The 19,630-nt window shown below is 56.2% G+C and overlaps 1 protein-coding gene across 1 annotated transcript; it reads left to right on the top strand.

Annotated features, from left to right (window-relative positions):
• The first annotated feature begins 630 nt into the window (after nt 1-630).
• On the top strand, nt 631-10,148 carry NPTX1 (neuronal pentraxin 1). The gene is made up of 5 exons (XM_019735709.2): nt 631-1,219; nt 1,485-1,692; nt 3,688-3,932; nt 5,073-5,252; nt 5,937-10,148. Exons 1-5 carry the CDS (start codon nt 776-778, stop codon nt 6,156-6,158), a joined length of 1,299 nt encoding a protein of 432 aa, XP_019591268.2. The 5' UTR covers nt 631-775; the 3' UTR covers nt 6,159-10,148.
• The last annotated feature ends 9,482 nt before the right edge of the window (nt 10,149-19,630 follow it).

Below are 19,630 nucleotides of genomic sequence, written 5' to 3'. Positions count from 1 at the left end.
GTCCTGGGGAAGCCCCCAGACCCAGGATGTAAGCAGCTTGTCAACCCCACACGGATATCTAAGAAACGTGGAGCGACCCTGCGACCACCCTCTCTGAACTTGGCGGCGCCAGGAGGCTCCGCTCCCGCGGCTCCGCACCTGGCACGCGGGTGTCGATTTGAGTCCTTGGGGACCCGGCCCGCCTTGAACGCTCCGGGCCCGGGGCCCTCAGGTGTTCTCTGCAGCCAAGCGAGTTGAACAGAATTCTGTCTTCGGGCCCGCGGTGGCCTCCCACCCGCCCGGAGCCCCGTCGGAGATTTAGGGACATAACGCAGCTGGCCCATCCTCGAAGCCCGACCCACCTTACACCCCCTATCCGCCCCACCCCCCACCTCACCCCGCGGCTCGGAGCTTTCGGGGAAGCGGCGGCGCCTGCCAGGGCGGGGGCGGGCCGGTGGGGGGGTTAGGAGGGGGGATACTGCGGCGACGCGGGGGTTTGGGGGGAGGAGACAGGAGAAGGCTGCCCCCACTGCGCGCCCATGCGACCCCCGCCGCGCCGCGGGCCCCCGCCGCAGACAATTAAAGCGGGATTCCTCCCCCGCTGACGTCGGCAGCGCCGAGGCCCCTCCCGCGGTGGCATAAAAGGCGCGGGCTCCGCAGAGCAGGCAGCAGTGGGGGCCGGACAGCGCGGCGGTGCGGACAGCGCGGCGGAGCAGCGCGGCGCCCGGAGCGCGGCGGCCCGCGGAGCCCCAGCCCAGCCGAGCCGGGCGGAACGCCCGGTCCCGCGCCCGCAGCCATGCTGGCCGGCTGTGCCGCGCGCACCTGTGCGCTGCTCGCCCTCTGCCTCTTGGGCAGCGCGGCCCAGGATTTCGGGCCGACGCGCTTCATCTGCACCTCGGTGCCGGTGGACGCCGACATGTGCGCCGCGTCCGTGGCCGCCGGCGGCGCCGAGGAGCTCCGGAGCAACGTGCTGCAGCTCCGCGAGACCGTGCTGCAGCAGAAGGAGACCATCCTGAGCCAGAAGGAGACCATTCGCGAGCTGACCACCAAACTGGGCCGCTGCGAGAGCCAGAGCACGCTGGACACGGGCGCCGGCGAGTCTCGGACGGGCGGCGGCCGCAAGCAGCCCAGCTCGGGCAAGAACACCATGGGCGACCTGTCCCGGACGCCGGCCGCCGAGACGCTCAGCCAACTCGGACAAACTTTGCAGTCGCTCAAAACCCGCCTGGAAAACCTCGAGGTCCGCGCGCGCCGCCGTTCCCCCTCCGGCTCGCGCTCCCCTTTGCCCTCGCCCACCCCACTCCCGACCCGGCCAGACACCTCCACCCCCGCCTAGCCCGGCGCTGCTGCCGGGCCGGGCCGCCCTGAGCCGCGGATGGCGGCTCGCTGAGCTCCCCGCCAGGCCGCCCCCGCAGTCACCCTGAGGGGACAGCGCCGCGAGCCTCCCGGCGCGGTTCCCGCTCTGCGCGTAACGCTGTGGTTTCCCCGCCCTTGCACCCCCGCAGCAGTACAGCCGGCTCAATTCCTCCAGCCAGACCAACAGCCTCAAGGATCTGCTGCAGAGCAAGATCGATGACCTGGAGAGGCAGGTGCTCTCTAGAGTGAACACGCTGGAGGAGGGCAAGGGGGGCCCCAAGAACGACACCGAGGAGAGGGCCAAGATCGAGAGCGCCTTGACCTCCCTGCACCAGCGGATCAGCGAGCTGGAGAAAGGTAACAGGCAGGGGGAGGGCGCCTGCTCCTGGCCGGGCTCCCTCTGCCCGCGGGACCGTGCCTGGGCTCCTGGCTTCCTGCAGCAACAGCCCGGAGCTCCTCTACCCCTCCAGCCATTTCCCACCCCGCTGCAGCCCACTGCCCCCATGCAGCCTGGTTTGGGCTTCCAATGGGTGTTATTGGCGGGGCTGGGGCACCTGGGCTCTGGCTATCTCTGTGGAAGCCTCCCCGCCACACACACGCACACGCTCACAGGGTTTTCCCGAGTCTGATTTGTTTAAGCTTCAGTAACTTTGCACCGTAGCTATGCTGGGCCCAGGCCCTCCCTGTAAGAAAACCTGGCTCTAGCTGGGCCCCATCCCCACCAAAGCGCCGTGCAGGCTGGAGCCTGGGTCCTCCTGGCCCCCACACATCTGAGCCCGGGGCAGCTTTCCTCCCAGTCCCTTGGTGCCCCAGCGTCCTCTGGGGGTCTCCAGGTCCCCACTCTGCCCTGAGCCCCCTTCGCAGTTTTCTCTTCTGAGTGACCCAACCCCAGGCATCTTGCACACCCTGAGGTTCCTGAGTCACCAGCGCTGGAGGGCCCCCACTGCACCCCAGGGGCGCACAGAGGAGTCTTGAAGGCGCAGAAATCAAACAAGGTTGTAAAAGGTGTGGGGGAGCCCGGGCTCGGAGCAAGGCCACGTGACCCTTCTCAGACCGCAAAATGTGTCGGATGGATTTAAACAGTGCCATCTTAAGGCACCTTATGTAACTGAAAAACAGATCGGGGAGGGAGGGGCGGAGGGGAAGAGGAGGAGGGGAAAGTGGGGAATGGAAAACACCCCCTAGAGAGGCCAGGGCTGGACCTGCTCCAAGGGCAGGGGGTGCCGTGGGACTGACACTGTGTGGGGAGCACCCAGGCGCCAGCCCTACTCTGTCCCCTGACACCTGGCTTACAGGAAGCTGGCCCAGCAGGGTGCCTTCTAGAAATAATTCTTGGCCTGGGGGCCGGTTTAGTGCTGGGCTCCCTGGCAGGCTTCCTGCACACTCAGGGGCTGGCCGGTGTGTGTGTTCCGGCTCCGGGACCCGTGCCCGTACCCAGTGTGGGTGGCAATGTTTTGCCTGGAGTCAGTCACACCATGCCCAGGGCCATAGGCACAGTGTTTGTCTGGGTGGGAAGGGGGCAGACAGTGTTCCCTGGGGACATCCCTGCAGGGGGGAACTGGTGGCCCCCAGGAAGGGGAGGCTATGGGCAGAGCCTGCTTTTTCAGGAAACACACAGGAAGCTAACCCTGGGAGTGAGTGGCATAGTCATCAAAGCAGTCACCTTGGGGGGCCACCGGCTGGGCCCTGGGGCCAGCCCCCTGCTGTCCTGCCTGCTGTCTGCAGGGCTCCAGACAGTTGCTCAAAGAGCCTGGGAGGGACAGTTCTCCCTCCTGTGTGGTGGATGAGAGTCTGGAAACAGGCCAAGTCCCAGGGCCAGTCAGCTGGGTCAGATGAGTGACCAGGGGCGGCCTCGAGGGAAGTGTGTGGGGCACCAGGGGTCTGCTCATTTGTGTGGAGGCCCAGAGGAGAGTGGCTCTGAGCACGGTCAGCAGCCAGTGACCTGAAATGAGGTTGATTGGAAGGAACTGCTCTGAGGGGAGCCAGCCTCTTTTGGGGAGGCAGGGAGGAGACCTCCTTCCTCAGGGCCACACCCTGAGGGTGGGTTTACAAGGTGTGCACTAACCCACTCCCTACCCATGCCCACTGTGCTTCCCCACCCCCATCCCAGCCTCCCCAGGGCAGCACTGTGTGGGAGCCAGACCTGGGGTGAGGGACCTTGGTCAGCTCTCTCGCCCTGACCCTCTACCCGGGGGCAAAGTACTTGACCTCACTGAACCCCAACCCCCAGCACCTATACAGTGGACATGAGTCTGCGTCACGGAGCTTGGGGGTGGTGGAGCTGAACGGGCTTCAACAGGGCCTGGTGCTTTGTGGAGGTACAGATGACAGGACTGTGTCCTGTCCCCCCAGGTCAGAAGGACAGCCGCCCTGGAGACAAGTTCCAGCTCACATTCCCCCTGCGGACCAACTACATGTACGCCAAGGTGAAGAAGAGCCTGCCGGAGATGTACGCCTTCACTGTGTGCATGTGGCTGAAGTCGAGCGCGGCCCCGGGCGTGGGCACGCCCTTCTCCTACGCCGTGCCCGGCCAGGCCAACGAGCTGGTCCTCATCGAGTGGGGCAACAACCCCATGGAGATCCTCATCAATGACAAGGTAGGGCCCCACCCAGCGGGGCCCCGGACCTGGGGGCTGTGGGCCGGGCCTGCTGTGCCGTGGGACACAGTCTCAGACTGGGTGTCTGCCTTCCGGGCTGGACTGAGGGAGGCAGAGGGAAATGACTAGGAGAAACGGGAGGGGCGCTCTCCCAAGATTCCAGGAGCAGAGTGAAGCTGGAACCCACCCAGAAAGAGGCCTCCTGGGGTGGGGGGTGGTGGAGGACCATCCAGGGGCCGGTCCTTCCCACAGATGAGTCCCTGACGCCTTTTCCCCAGCTGGCCTCAAGCTGGCTTTGCTTCTCCAAGTTTACAGGACCACAGATGCTCAGGATGTAAAGGTGCCCCTAGAGACTCTTCCCAAGTCCAAATCTATGCTGCTTCCCTGACCCCTGGGGAGGGCGGGCAGTCTTTTCCCTCTGGGTGCCCTTCTCCATCACGGCTCCCCACAGCTTTCACACGCCCCAGGCCTGTGTTGATGGTAAATGTCTAAATCCGGGCTGGAAATTGAATGCCAAGGCCTGATGCCTTGCCCGGGGAGGTTGGGCCTCTCTGGGCCCCATGTCCCCCAGGTAAAAGGGTGTGAGGGTGCTTTGGTCTGCTGCCCCATCTACCCTGCCTGGAACGTCTGAAGGTGAGTGAAACACCAGGTGGGAGGCTGGCGTGAGCTTTAAAAGGCACAGTGCCATGTCCCCTGCTGCCTCGCAGACTCTCTGTGAAGGCTGTACAGGTTGTAAACACAGAGGTCCTGGCAGCGGGGGACGGAATGTTGGAGGAGAGGGGCAGGCCTGGAAGGCAGCGGTGACCTCCGACCCCAGGGCTGCTCTCTATCCCAGGGCTTGTGTAGACTAGCAGAGAGAGGGGGTGAGTAGGAGGGAGAAGGTTGTGTATTCAGGTCTATCTTGGGGGCCCCTTGAAAAGCATCACATCTCCTCTGTGAGTCCATGACCCACCCGACAGACAGGGACCGAGAGGTGACCAAGTCTGGAGGGGCAAGTGCTGCGAGAATTCAGTCAGGGCCCCTGTTGCTTATTTAAATGTAGCGATAGGAAGAATAACAGCTGAACTAGTAACTAGTAATCACTGATCCTGAGCTGTACCCCTGTTCCCGTAATGTCATGTGCGTCATTCTCCTTGCCAGGTAGCCAAGCTGCCCTTTGTCATTAACGATGGCAAGTGGCACCACATCTGTATCACCTGGACCACCCGGGACGGCATCTGGGAAGCCTACCAAGACGGTACCCAGGGCGGCAGTGGAGAGAACCTGGCTCCTTATCATCCCATCAAGCCACAAGGAGTGCTGGTGCTGGGCCAGGAGCAGGTACTGGCCATGGGGGCAGTGACAGGGGCAGGGTGGTGGTGCCCCAGACCGGGGAGAGTGCAGGTGTGGGGAGGGGAGGGGCAGGATAAGGCAGGAGGGAGGGGAGCGAGCTGCAGAGGGAAGTGACAGGTCCTGGGGGAGAGAGCTGTGTGGCAGCCTAGGCAGAGTCTAGTGGGGGGGGAGGGGTGCTGGGGGGCTTATTCGAAATGTGCAGGCAGCAGTGGCCTTGGGGCTTGGCTGCAGGGGTTTCTTTGGCCTAGGAAAGCGCTTCTGCCTTTAGCCATGTGTGATTTATTTCCTGGGAGTGGCTGGTCTCCCTTTGGGCGCCCTGGAGGGAGATGCAGGCAGCAGAGTCCCAGGCCTTCCCTGCAGGGAAAGTGGGGAGGTGCCCCAGGGCCACGCTCCCAGGGTCATCCTTGGCGCCATCTGACCCCTCCGTTGTGGGCTGAGTGACAGGCTGTGGGAGAGGCCGAGTCCAAGTGTCCTCAGAACTCGGCCTCCAGGGCAGTGGCGGTGGCAGCAGTGTCCCTTTTCCTGGGCTCCCCGTGGGTGGCAGGGAGGGTGAGGTGGAGCTGAAGACCGAGCCCCTGATGGGGGAGACACAGAGACTGTCCCCTAGGGACGCCCCTGCAAGGTCCCCACCCCTGCCTCTTGGTCCATCCTCATCCTCTGTTTTCTCTGAAGGACACTCTGGGTGGTGGGTTTGACGCCACCCAAGCGTTCGTGGGTGAGCTGGCCCATTTCAACATCTGGGACCGAAAGCTGACCCCCGGGGAGGTGTACAACCTGGCCACCTGCAGCAGCAAGGCCCTTTCTGGCAACGTCATCGCCTGGGCCGAGTCCCACATTGAGATCTATGGTGGGGCCACGAAGTGGACATTCGAAGCCTGTCGCCAGATCAACTGAGGGTCCCGCCCTTCGGCCCCCGCCTGCCTCCTGCTTGTGCGGTGATGATCTGTGATCTGTCGTCTCTCCTTCTCTCCCTGTCCCCCGGAATGACTCAAGGCCATTGCCCTCGTACACGCGCACACACGCACACATGCACACAGCCTGGTTTGGTCCTGGTGCACAAGACGCAGGCCCGGCTCTCGTCCGGGAGGAGGTTCTGTCCTCCCTGGGAGCCCTGCACTGTGTCTCAGGCATGCCCCACTCACCGATGACACAGGCGACGGCGACACAGGGAACAATGCAGGAGTGAGAGGACTGGTGTGTGTGTGTGTGTGTGTGTGTGTGTGTGTGCGCGCACGTACGTGCGAGCGTGTGTATGAGTGCATGTCTCTGCGGGAAAGGCTTTTTCTTTTTGAGGGAGGTATTTCATTTCCTTCCTTCTTTGTGGCTTTGGGAAGTCTCATGGCGGATCGGATATCTGTGTCTGCCAGCCTTGTGAGCTGCTGCGTGCCTTGGGGCTGATGCAGCTTCTTCAGTCACACGCATTTGTCTTCGTTTGCAAAGCTGGTTCCGAGCCACATTTCTCTATTGATAAAATAAATGTCTTTTAGCGGTTTGCTAAAGGCTGGGGGGGCCTCTCCACGGAGAAATTTTATTTTGTAGAAGTGAATTCTCTCTGAAGGATTGATGGCAGACAGTGTCCTGAGAGGGTACCAGGTGCTCAGAGGGGGCAGAGGAGGTGGGAGGAGGGTCCAGGCAGGCCCCCTTCACCCCCCAGCTACCATCCTCTTGCTGGCATGTGAGGGCAGCACTGGGCCCGGGAGGCTGGCTGCATGCCCAGCGTGGCCAGCTCTGGCCCTCAGCCCTCCCACCCCTTTGCACCCACACACTTGGGATCTGTCCTCCCTTTCAGCCCCCAGCCGGTCCTGTCACTGCACTGGTGCCCCTGAGAGAGGAACGTCCCCCTCACAGCCCAGGACCCCAGGGCCCCACTCCTTTGCCTCTGGCAGGAGACCAGAGGCTTCAGTGGGTCAGCTCAAGAGTGGGCCTTTTAGACTAGGAAACCCGCCCTGTGATTTGGACCCAGCCATGCAGGGCCACTGAGATGCATCCCCGCCCGTGGATGGGAAGGTCCATGGTGACTCTGACAGCCATATTCCTTCCACACAACAGGCCCAGGTGAGCCGGCTCAGCCAGTCCTCCACGGGGCAGGGCCTTCGGAGACGTCTCATGGAGCCAGGCATGGCCAGACCCAGCCCTAAAACCCACTTCCCACCTTACAGGGCTCAAAGGCCTGCAGCAGCCACTCATGTCATCGGCTGGTGACATGGAGATCTGACCGGTGTCCAGAGGCTTTGACTTTTTTCCCCATGGAAAGCAATCATGCACATTTCCTTCTAGTCCTTCCGAGGCTGGGAGAGAAGTGCATGCGTGTGAGTGTGCGTGTGCCTGTGCATGTGTGTGTGTGTGCGTGTGTTGAGTGAGAGAAAGAGCACTCAGATCACGCCCAGGGTAAGGTGAGCTCCCTGCTTTTTTGCACCATCTGGGGGTCGCACGCCCAAGGGCACTCTGGACTCTGTCACCAGGAATCTAACTAGCAAAAGGCTGGCAAGTCTTTCTAGAAGTCTTTCTACTGCACTGCCTGGCTCATCTACAGCTGCAGACATTTCTTCAGGAGGAGCAGGTGTTTCCGTCTGCTGTTCCTTCCAGGGGCACCTGTCTCCCTAAACGCAGGTCCATATTGTGTCGGAAACCCAGTGCATCTGTGTGTCTGTGTTGGTGTCTCTGTCGGTGTCTGCACGGTACCCAGTCGCCGTCCTGCGTGCGACATGTTGCCCTCTTCCCGAGGGTGCGGTCCAGGCTGCGTGTTGTGGTTCAGTAGTGGCTTTTTCTGACCATTGTGCTTTGTCAGAGCCCGTAGGTTGTGGCATCTTTGGATCTGCAGGGATCTTCTCTGTTTGCATGTCCCTCAGGGTGGCGTGTCCCTTGCTCCCTCAGTCTGATGTGTGTTCCCCTGCCTGCATGGACTTCTCTGGTTCTGTGTTTTGTGCCGAGTGCCACCCATTGTCCTATGACCATCCATGTAGCTACCGAAAATGGCTGGGAAAGCAAGCCAAGGGTGTTGGAGGAGGTCACGGGAGAGAGAACGTCCCTCTCCCCCTCCCCACTCCCCAAACACACCAAGAAGTATTTTTCACATGTAGGATGAGAACAGGCCCCAACGGTGCCCGTGGTTGGGAGAGAGCGAGAGCTTGGAATCACCCCTCTAGACCAGATCGCGCCCCCTCCCCCCCCCACTCACATCAGCCATCTGGGAGCTGTTGCGAGGCCCAGAGCGGGCTCGGTGCTCTCCAGTCAGCACCTCCCACCAGCCCCTGCCGATCGATTGATCTACCGGACGCTAGCCCACCACCTGCCCGGCGCGCGTGGTGGGAGCTGTCCGTTCAGGACCACAAGCCATCCTCTGCCCCAACGAGAGAGGGGCAGAGCCTACCCCAGACGTTTATGTCTCTGTCCCTTCCACCTCCCGACCCTTCACTTTCCTCACCCCTCCCCTGACGCACCCATGGTGCCAGGGACAGAAGCTGACATTTAGTTCCCTCCCCGCCCCTCCCTGGAGCCTGTGCCAAGCCCCTCGACTCCCTCACTGTGTTAACACTTGGCCCTTTGCTGGCCCCGAGAGAGGTAGATGACACAGCTGCAAATCTAATCCACGTAGTTTCCATCTACTCCTTAATCTGACTGATGTTCCCTCTTGCACTGAATAATCCATGCCTATCTCAGGTAAGCCATTTTATAAAAGAAGAAGATAAAAAGCACTGTCAAGACAGTGTTTGCTTTAGCCGAGCTGGAGCCCCACAGCTCCCTGCGTGTCCGAGGTGGGGAGCGCCCGACAGGCTCTCCTGGCCCTCGGGGGCTCAGATCCCACTTGAATCGTAAGCCTTCTTGCTTTTGATAACACGGTATTATTTCTCTTACTGTAGAAGAAAAAGTTTATTACCAAACAAGAGTATTTTTATGAAAGAAAAGGACAAACCTATAAATTAACTCAACCTCTATCTCCCTTGAAAACACTTTCAGGCTCCGCCAAATCGTAGAACTGAAAGCACGTATTTTGGAAGAAAGATACATTTTGTATGCTTTCTTTTCCTTTTGTAGATTCCCAGTTTATTTTCTAAGACTGCAAAGATCACTTTGTCACCAGCCCTGGGACCTGAGACCAAGGGGTGTCTTGTGGGCAGTGAAGGGGAGGGGAGAGGCTGGCGTGAGGTTCATGTTTGTTCCAATGAGCTCCAACGAAGGGCCACCTGTTCTCAAAGGCATGTTGGGACCAGGACGGAGGGGGGCCTATAATGGTGGACCCATTGTCTCCGAGCTGACTTGTTAAGTGGAACCAGTTGGGGACTCAAATAGCAGTTCCAACCTTGAGAGAAGAAACTAGGGTTACGTATTAACATCAAGGGGATGGAATCCTTTGTAATCTTATGGCAAAAAAAATGTGGCGGGAAGCGGTCATGGTTTCCTCTCTTAAAACATCATAGTGTGTAAATGTATTCAACTGTTGGGAAATGTGTCACTTCCATGCACGGTGGACTTAAGTGCAATTTGTTGTAGGACAACAAGTCATTGAGGAGAACAGAAGCCCGATAATACTTAGAGTCCCAATTTTGTCTTATTTGCCAAAACAAACAAAACTAACAACAACAACAAAGCAAGCCCCCTATGGTTGATATTGTTATAATGTATATAGTGTATAATATGAAAGAATTGATGTATCTTACTTTTTCATTATTTGCTAACCAAAGCTATACATTTTTCATATGACCTGCAGCCTTTTGGTATCAAATGGGTCAAAACCATGGGACCTGCCACCTCCCATCAGCAATTCTGGAAATGCACTATTTCTACTGGTATTCTTGCTTTCTCTCTTTTTTTTTCATTTTCTTGCTGAAACGACATGAACTGTTGAGTTTATTTTTACACAGTAAAGAGTGAAGAAAGACTGGTCTCCTTGGATGTCTCTTTTTCTCATCTCTACCTGCCGGACACCTCAGGGGACCTCCTGGGGGATTCTCAGTCCTGCACAGAGGACGGGGGGCTTTGCACATGCATTGCACTGCCCCTCCAGTGACACTAGCACATCAAAGGCAGGGAGGGGGTCTCCCTACTTTGCAGGTGTAGCTGACACCGAAGCAGAGAGAGGGCATGGGGTGCAGAGTAACCTGTTCCTCCCCTTGCCTGCAGGCCCTCCCCTGGGTGGGTGCAGTACCCCATGGCACAGTGGAGCAGGTTCCAGGCTGCCTGGGTTTCTCCCCCAACAACCCTGCTCTGTTCTCTTTGGCCACATTCCTGCTGATTGGTCCTTGGCCAGCACCTGGTTACCTCCCCTCTTTTGGGGTTCCCAGCCCCATTCCCAGCACTCAGGTATGAGTGCATCCCGAGTCACATAACAAGGGGACTGGATGATGCAGGAACCCTGGGCGCTGGGAAGAGCTGCCTTCCCTGGCCCTTCGTGGGTCAAGCTAGACTCTGGATAGAGCTTGCAAGCTGCTCCCTTCCAAGGGACAAAATGACCACGAGCCAAAATAGCCCTCTGGTTAATTGCCCCCCCACACACACACACACATAACACACACACACTCACATATGTATGCACAGTGGAGTTAGCAGAAGGACCAGTCCCTCTGGCTTCTGGCTCGTACTGCAGTACGCCTGCCTTCTTGGCCTGGCTCACAGACTTCCTGTCAGTGCCACGGCGACCTCTGGCTAGGACGCGGGAGCAGGGCTTGGGTGGGCTGTGAACAAGCTACTCAGTGGTCGGGGGTACAGAGGGGATACAGCAAGGCAGGCAGGAGAAGCCCCTATGGAGAGAGAGCCACCCCATGGGTTGGAGGCCCTTGACCTGCTTTCTCCAGAGCTGCCTTTGGTGGGTGGTGTCACCTACGGGCTGCATGCTGTGGCTGGGTCCAGGGCTGTGTCCAATTCCAGCAGCTCCAGCCAACACACCACCTTCTTGCCTCCCACTCAGAAAAGGGCATAGTGACGCCTGTAATAACATCACTCTTACAGCTCTAACTTCTATGGAAGAGCTCATTCAGAAACTTGGGCATTTTAACAATCATTAGAAGCAAATTGCTTTGCATGCTGTTCACACCTGATCTTGGCCTATTAGTGAATGACTTCAGGGGTCATGGGGCAGAGAGCAGCAGCTCAGAAGGAAGCCAGCCACCAGGCCTGGCAGCTGAGCTGGCTTCTGGGACAGTCTGGGCAGACAGACCTGGGCTCAGGATTTCGAAACTGGAGAGCGTCTTGCAAGTCACCCCACCCGCTGCAGCAATCCGTCAGGGGCCCCAATGTTCTCAGCTTGTACGCGTCCGGTGATGGGGACTCCTTTCCCATAGAGACCGCCCACTTTCAGACAGCTCCATCGGGGACTTACTACCATGTCTCTGTCTTTATATTCTTTTACTGAGCTGCATATATTTCCTTATGTTGAGCTGCAGCTGTTGCCTGTCCACACACGTGAAGACGGCCACCATGTCCCCTGGTCCCCACCATCCCTGCCCCCCTTAGCCATCAAATCACACTGCAAGTCGCTACCTGTCTGATTCTGCCTTTGTCTAGCTCTACATCCAAGACCTGTAAGACGTCTGGGCTGGGACAGCCTTGAGGGTCATTTAGGCCAACTCCTTCCCTTTCCAGGTGAGGGGACTGAGGCCCAGGGATGCCCTGTGGCTCCCAAGTGGTGCCGCTTGTCTCTGCCAGGGCTGGAACGAGACCCAGGACTCCTGACTCCCAGCCCCGTGCTCTCACCCGGCCTGGCTAACAGTTCTGTCCTCACCTGGAATCCGCGGCTGACAGGCTCACCTCACAGGTGTGAAGATGGGCTGAGCAGGTGTGTGCTCAGAGCCTGGCACCCAGGCAGGTGCACAGGGGGCTGCTCCCTCCCCTCCCCTTTCTGTGTCCCCAAGACCCCCCTCCACACTCCTCTCAGGAGGGCCAGACACTGCCCCTCACCCCACCCCCCCACAGGCACCAAAGCCCCAGAGGAAATGGAGGACATTGCCGGGTTGGGGGTGGGGGGCTTCCTGAGGTGGGGCCATAGGACATCCCAGCTGCAGCCCTGGACTCTGGTGGCCTCCAGGGACTCTGCTCAGCTTCAGACAGCTGGGAAGGCCCTGGAGGCCAGTTCTCAGCTCCTGGCAGCTCCCGAGGGCTGCCGCCCCTGTGCCCCCACGCCCCAGGACCCAGGGGTTGGGCCTTCACATCTCACCTGTACCATCTGGCAGACCTGCTCCAGAGCTTGTCAAACTCACCCCTAAGCTCCATAAAGGGCAGCAGAAAAGGACAGATTTGAGCATGTGGGGGTGTGGTTGAAGTAGGCCGCTGCCAAGTACAGGGCTCATGGAAGGCCTGCATTTTACCTTAAACTGCAGTGTAAATGTGCATGCCCACCCCCATCTAGGTCCTGGCTCTAGGATGCTGGGCACATGGAGGGTGTTACCCTGGGCCCACCGCGTCTGCTCCCCACAGGGCGCCCAGGGTGTGGGCTGTCCCGGCAGCCTCTCTCTGTCGACCTCCAGGGAATGCACAAGCTCCTTGGGCACAAGGAGTTAACTGCGCCCTGGAAGCAGGAGAGAAGTGGTGGCCACGGGAAAGTCACAAAGGTTCTAGAACTCCATGGAAGGACTGTGGTTCTGAGCGTGGGGCTGGGCCTCTACTTGGAACCAGAAACCTTTCTGAAGGTGCTGGAATGCCCCCTGTCCCTGCTTGGGGCTCAGCGTGCTCAGCCTGGCACTGAGTCCCCCCCTCCCCGCCCGCCCCAGGGGCGGAGCAGCGGGTACTGCTGCCTTGACCTCTCCAGAGCGGCCCCCACCCCCAGCAGATTCTCCCACATCCACAGCCTGCGGTGCCCACCTGGGCTCAGGCCCACCTTCTGGGGGGGAGGGTGTCTCAGGCTCTCTGGAGTTCTGAGCTCCACCTCTGGAGGGCCCCTGCAATGCTGTCACCCTCCAGGGGCCAACTGTCACATTCACACTGGGCATCACGCTCGATGCTAAATTTATCTCGTTTAATCTTTATCTCATTTCGTTCCAACAGCGCCCAGATGACAACGCCCAATTTGCAGATGAGGGGCAAGCAGAGAGACCGGTGACCTGCTGAGCTCCTGTGTGGCAGAGGCGGAGTTCCGGTGGAGAGTCACCGGCTCTCCACCCGGCTCTCCACACCAGCCTTCAGTGCAGAGCTCATTGCAGAGCTGAGCGGCTGGCAGACCGACCCCTCACAAAGGACCTAGTCCCATGAGAGCTCTTGAATCTCTGCCAAGAACCGCTCTTCGCACGCACCCCACTGTTGGTCACCTGTGACCCCTCAGGTCCTCAGACGGCTTCCGGGATCCCCTCCCCGCGGGAGCAGGACCTCCCTCCTCTGCAGACATTCAAGTGAATTGTCTCTAACAGTCTGATCCTGAAAACCTGACCATCATTTCATCGCTCCGTTTCCCCGAGACTCACGTGGTCACTCTGGGAAGTGGATGGTGGCCTCGGTTTCCTCTGGCATAGAAACACAGGGTCAGCCTGTGCAGTCTAGCAGTCCCTTTCGTCTCTCCCTACAGGCTGAGGACAGGCCTCCAAGCCGTGGGCACCAGCGGGGTCCCTCTGGCAGCACACCTGACCACCCCGCTCCAAGCTCCACCGCTCACATAGGACCTCTGCCCACCATCACTCCAGTTCCACGGGAACTGTCCTCACCAGATTTTTCTATACGCTGACTGTCCTCTTGGCGTCCCTGCCAGATCCCTGCCCTCTCAACTGCACACAAGCTTGTTTCTGGTCATCGGTGGTGGCTCTGGGTCACATTTTCTCCCCAAAAGTTTCTCAGCTGCCATATAGATTGGGACACTGGGGCGGAGTCCGTACTTTGGAGGTCTAGGCTACGGAGGCCCCTGCCATGAGCCATCCATGCATCCTCTATGAGCTAGGACCCCCCCCACACACACACAAGGACAACCTGGATCTCAGCCATCTCCGTTTTAGGAAGGGTGGAGGGTACTGGGCAGAGAAGGGTGCTATAGAAATGAAAGCCACAACCGAACGCTTGGAAACACTTCCCTGCCTCTCTCCCTCCTTCCTCCCCTTCCTTCCTCTCCCCCTTCACTGAGGACACGTTGCCTGAGCAGTGACCAGGAGCCAACACCTGGGCCAGGCCTGTGGTCTGCGGGACAGAGGAGGCCCGTCTCCAGGGTGTCCCTGGCCAGCCCCAGGGTGTAGAGACAATGACGACAAATGGCAGGGGAGGGCGGTGTGAGTTTGCACGCTTGTGTGCTTGTAAGACATTGCCAGAGAGGCCGTCTGTCCCCAGTTTGATTTCTGAGCTTCTCAATTCAGGCCAAGGTAGGGGGCCATCTGCTACAGTGTGCACAGAGAAAGCGTCTTCACTGTGCAGAAAATTGGCTTCCGAGGGGCGTCTGTGCTCAGCACAGAACCAGCTTGCCGAGGGACGGCCAGAGCCGCTTGGCAGGCCTGGGGGAGTCGAGTGGGCAGGAGAGACACCCCTGTACTCCGCCCTCATGGGCTCCAGGCCCCTGACCACCCAGCGTCTCCAACACCTCAAGCCCCTTCCTAAAATTTAGGACCTTTGCCTGAGGGCTACTCTGTCCCCCCTTTTCACAGCTTTATTGACATATAATTTGCGTATCAGACAATTCACCCACTTAAAGCGTACAATTCAACGGCTTTTGGTATATTGCATTACTGATTTTTAAAAATTGTGATAAACATATATATATGTAAAATATAATGTTCACTATTTTAACCATTTTTAAGTGTACAATTCAGTGGCATTCATTATATTCACAAAGTTGTGCAACCACCAGCACTAGCTGTTCCCAGAACTTTTCATCACCCCAGACAGAAACTCTGTCCCCACCAAACACTAACTCCCCCTCCCCCACCCATTAACTTCTACTTTCTGTCCCTATGAATTTACCTCTTCTAAGGACCTCATGTAAGTGGGATCATACAGTGTTTGTCCTTTTTTGTCTGGCTCATGTCATGTAACGTCCTCATGGCTCATCCGTGTTGTAGCGGTGTCAGAATTGCTCCCTTCTAGGGCTCAGTAATATTCTATCGTGTGAATAGACCACAGTTTGCTTATCCACTCACCTGTGGATGGACATTTGGTTGTTTCCACCTTTGGGCCACTGTGAATCATGCTGTTGTGGTCACGAGTGTGCAAGTATGTGCCAGTCTTTGCTTCCAATTCTTCTGGAATACACATAGGAGTGGAATCACAGGGAAATTTCTATATTTAGCTTTCTGAGCAACTGCCAAACTGTTTTCCACTGTGGCTGCACCATTTTACATTCCTACCAGCAGTGTATCAGAGCTCCAATTTCTCCACCAACATGTGTAATTTCTTTCGTTTTGTTTTGTTTTTGTTGTTTTTTGCTGGTAGCCACCCTGAGCATGAAGTAGTATCTCATTGTGGTTTCCATTTGCGTTTCCCTGGTGATTATTAATATTGTGTGATATTAGTGATTTCATGATTATTCATGTGCTTAATGGCCGTTCGTAGATCTTCTTTTTCAAAATGTCTATCCCACTCCTTTGCCCATTTTAAAATTGGATTGTTGTTGTTTGAGTTGTAGAATTTCTTTATGTATTCTGGATATTAGTCCCTTCTCAGATTCACAACTGTGGATATTTTCTCCCATCTGTGGGTTGTCTTTTCATTCTCTTGATAGTGCCCTTTGATGCACAAAAGGTTTTACATTTGATGAAGTCCAACTTATCTGTTTTTTCTGTTATTGCCTGTGCTTTTGGTCTCACATCCAAGAAATAATTTGCTTGACTAAATCCAACTCATGCCCGGCCACCTCCACCCCCATAGAAATCAGCCCTCCTGTTACTCTGTCTCCCTGTGCCTGGGCCCCCTTCACAGGCCAGCCACTCACAGCTGTCTGCACCAGAACAAGGGCGGGCAGAGACCGTGTCTGTTTCCTTCCTCACAGAAGCCCTTTCTGGCTTGAACATTCTTGGCTCTGGGCCTTGCTCTTCAGAATTTTTGTTCTCTAAGAATCACAGAATGTTAAAGCAGATGTAGAAAGAAGAAAAAAACAGAGGCACTCTTTGAAGTAAGAACTGACTGCTTTCACATACTTGGGGGCCAGCTTGATGCAGTTTAGGAAAGTACCCCAGTGGCTTCTGCTGGTCTGGAAGGTGGGCCCTGCTCTTTGCCCTCCCTCTGCCCGTCCTCCACAGTCCAGGCTGGCAGGAAAAGGTCAAGGGCAGAGGATGCTTGTACAAAGAGTGAAAGGGACTGTGGTTTTCACAGATACCCTGGGAGAGAAGAGGTGAGCATCCACAGAACAGAGAACTGGGGAGAGAGAAGACGTGACGGGGTCAAGAAGGGTAAAGAGACACATTCAGGGTCAGAGGGGGAGTGCCCATCTGCCAAGAAATGCCCCATGTTGTCATCTGTAATGTGCTGCTCGGTCACACTAAACGTCAGTGAGTGTCTGCTGCCCAGAACGATCCACGTGAAAGAGGCACAAATGATGGAGTTGGGTGGTGCCCAGCACAGACCACCCATCAAATATGCAGCAGAAACAGGAAACATGGAGGGGGTGGCAGGCGAAGCATGGAAACCCGCACAGGACACTGGGTTTTCCACCATATATGGTTGGGGGCTGTACTGGTCTGAATAGTGTCCCCCAAAATTGATGTCTACCCAGAACCTGTGAATTCGACCTTATTCCGAAATAGGGTTTTGGCAGATGTAATTAAGTTAAGACGTGGTTATGCTGGATTATAGTGGGCTCTAGTACAATGACTGATGTCCTTATAAGAAAAAGGAAATTTGGATTTCCGGTCAAAACGGCGGAGTGGGTCAATGCTATGCTCATCTCCTCTCAGGACCAATTACAATTAAACCACAGAACAACCATTATTGAGAATTGCCTGAAGTCTAGTGAACGGACGCCCTACAACTACCAACATGCAGAAGAAGCCACCTCGAGACCAGTAGGGGGAGCAGAGACGCGGAACGGGTTTGTCCCATACCCACGTGTGACCATTCAAAATCAGGAGGGCTATCTCTGCTGCAGAGGTGCCCCAACTTCCCTAGGAGGAGCAAGGAGTCCCAGCCCCTCCCCAGCACAGAGTTCCAGTGCCAGGGAGAGAAGTCCCCATAACTTTTGTCTGTGAAAACCAGCAGAGATTGGACTGAGTGAGACGGAGGGCGGCTGCACTCCCAGCCGCTTCTCTAAATGGCCCGCACACAGACTTACCTGCTGGCAGATTCGCTCTAAGCTCCAGCGCAGGGGCAGCAGCTCGAAAGGTGACCGGGACATATGGGAAGGAACTGAGTTGGCTTCAGGGTGAGAGCTGGAGGGGCAGCTTTCTCCTGGATGGAGGAGCTGGCGGAAGCCGTTGTTTCTTTGTTGAGCCCGCCCCCTCCCTGCGTGCAGACGCACGCACGCACGCACGCACGCACGCACGCAGACTTGCTGTCACCTTTTGTCTGCCCCGCCCTAGTGATTCCCTGAAACTACGCCCCACCCAAACTTCAGGCACACCCAAGCCTCTTCCAGTGGCTTTTCTGTATAAACAGCCTGACTTGGCTCATGCTGCAGACTTTCCTAAAATCTCTCAAAGGTTCACAAACCCCAAACAAGCAGCGTCTGGCTTTGGTATGCCCCGTGCCTCTGGCTGAGCAGCCCTGAGCCTGGCACTAGTAGCAGCCGGTCTCAATGCGCAGCTTGGCCTCTCAAGCCACCTCCAAGCACAACATGGGTGGCAGCCATCTCTGGATTGCTTTGTGGCTCTGGCCAGGTGGCCCTGGGCAGGGCACAGAGTGCAGCTGAACTTGGCCTGCAGCAGATCCCCTCCCAGGAGGCCCTGGGGCTGGAAGCCTTAGTGGCCAGCTTCAAACTGGACCGAACAATCACATGACCACCTCCAAGGGGCGACATTCCCAAAGGGTAGACTGGGAAGCCCCATTAGAGCAAACCTTGCTCTGTAGGGTCAGGTGAGTCCCTGCCAACAGTTCCTCCACTGTAGTCACAGCCAGTCAGTCCTCACAACCAATCAGACTGAGAGTCAATCCGTCCTATTGATGTGCAAAGCAGCAATCAAGTCTCAACTACAACAGGAGGGCACACAACCCACAAGGGACACACCTGGAGTGTGTAGCTCAGGTGACCAGAAAGACTGCATCACTGAGCCCCACAGGACACTTACTACATAAGGCCACTCTCCTAAGACCAGGAGGCATAGCAGCCCTACATAGAAACAAACACAGGGAGGCAGCCAAAATGAGGAGACAAAGAAACATGTCCCAAATAAAAGTACACAACAAAGCTCCAGAAAAAGAACTAAACAAAATGGACACAAGCAATCTACTGGTTATCAGGACACTCAATGATCTCAGGGAGAACTTCAACAAAGAGATAGGAAACCTAAAAATAGAGATAGAAAACATAAAAAAGAACCAGTCAGGAATAAAGACTACAATAACTGAAAAGAAGAATACATTAGAGGGAATCAACAGCAGATTAGATGTAACAGAGGATTGAATCAGCAATTTAGAAGATAAGGTAGCAGAAAACACCCAATCAGAACAGGAAAAATAAAAAAGAATCCCCCAAATTGAGGAGAGTTTAAGGGGCCTCTGGGACAACCTCAAGCGTAACAACATTCACGTTGTAGGGGCACCAGAAGGAGAAGAGAGAGAGCAAGGAATTGAAAACCTATTTGAAGAAATAATGATAAAAAAGCTTCCCTAACCTGGCAAAGGAAATAGACATACAAGCCCAGGAAGCACAGAGTCTCACACAAGATGAACCCAAACAGGCCGACACCAAGACACATCATAATTAAAATGCCAGAGATGAAAGACAAAGAGAATCTTAAAAGCAGAAGAGAAAAGCAATTAGTTACCTATAAGGGACCCCCCATAAGCCTGTCAGCTGATTTCTCAAGACACTTTTCAGGCTAGAAGGGGTTGGCAGAAAATAATCAAAGTGATGAAAAGCAACGACATAGAACCACGCACCCCACTGGAGGGGTGCAGAGGTACCTACTCCCGCCAGCACCCTAACCCCCTCGAGCAGGCTGTCACACTCAAGGACGTCACTCAGGACCCTCCATTGCCATTTGTACCTAAGGGTCCATGGGGCACTGGAGCACATCCATAAATTTTATTTGAAAAAATGTATGTGCAATACAAAGCCACTGAGAAATAAATAAGACTGGAAGAAAATACTCTGAAATGTTGATGGTGATTATATCTTGTGGTGGGATCAAGGGTTTTTATACTTTCATGTGTTTTCCAAATTTTTTACACTGAACACATGTTAGTTATATAATTTAAATTTTATTTATTTATTTTAAAACCAAATTCTCCAGCCAACTGTGCTCTTCCCCAGTTGCAGTAACTTTCCTTTGAGTCAGATTTCAGGTTGAACCCAAGAAATAATGACTCCGTCT

Source organism: Rhinolophus sinicus, linkage group LG15 (assembly GCF_036562045.2).
Source record: "Rhinolophus sinicus isolate RSC01 linkage group LG15, ASM3656204v1, whole genome shotgun sequence".
Taxonomy (NCBI): domain Eukaryota; kingdom Metazoa; phylum Chordata; class Mammalia; order Chiroptera; family Rhinolophidae; genus Rhinolophus; species Rhinolophus sinicus.
The sequence above is the reverse complement of the archived record's forward strand: the minus strand, read 5'-3'. Positions and strand labels throughout refer to the sequence as shown.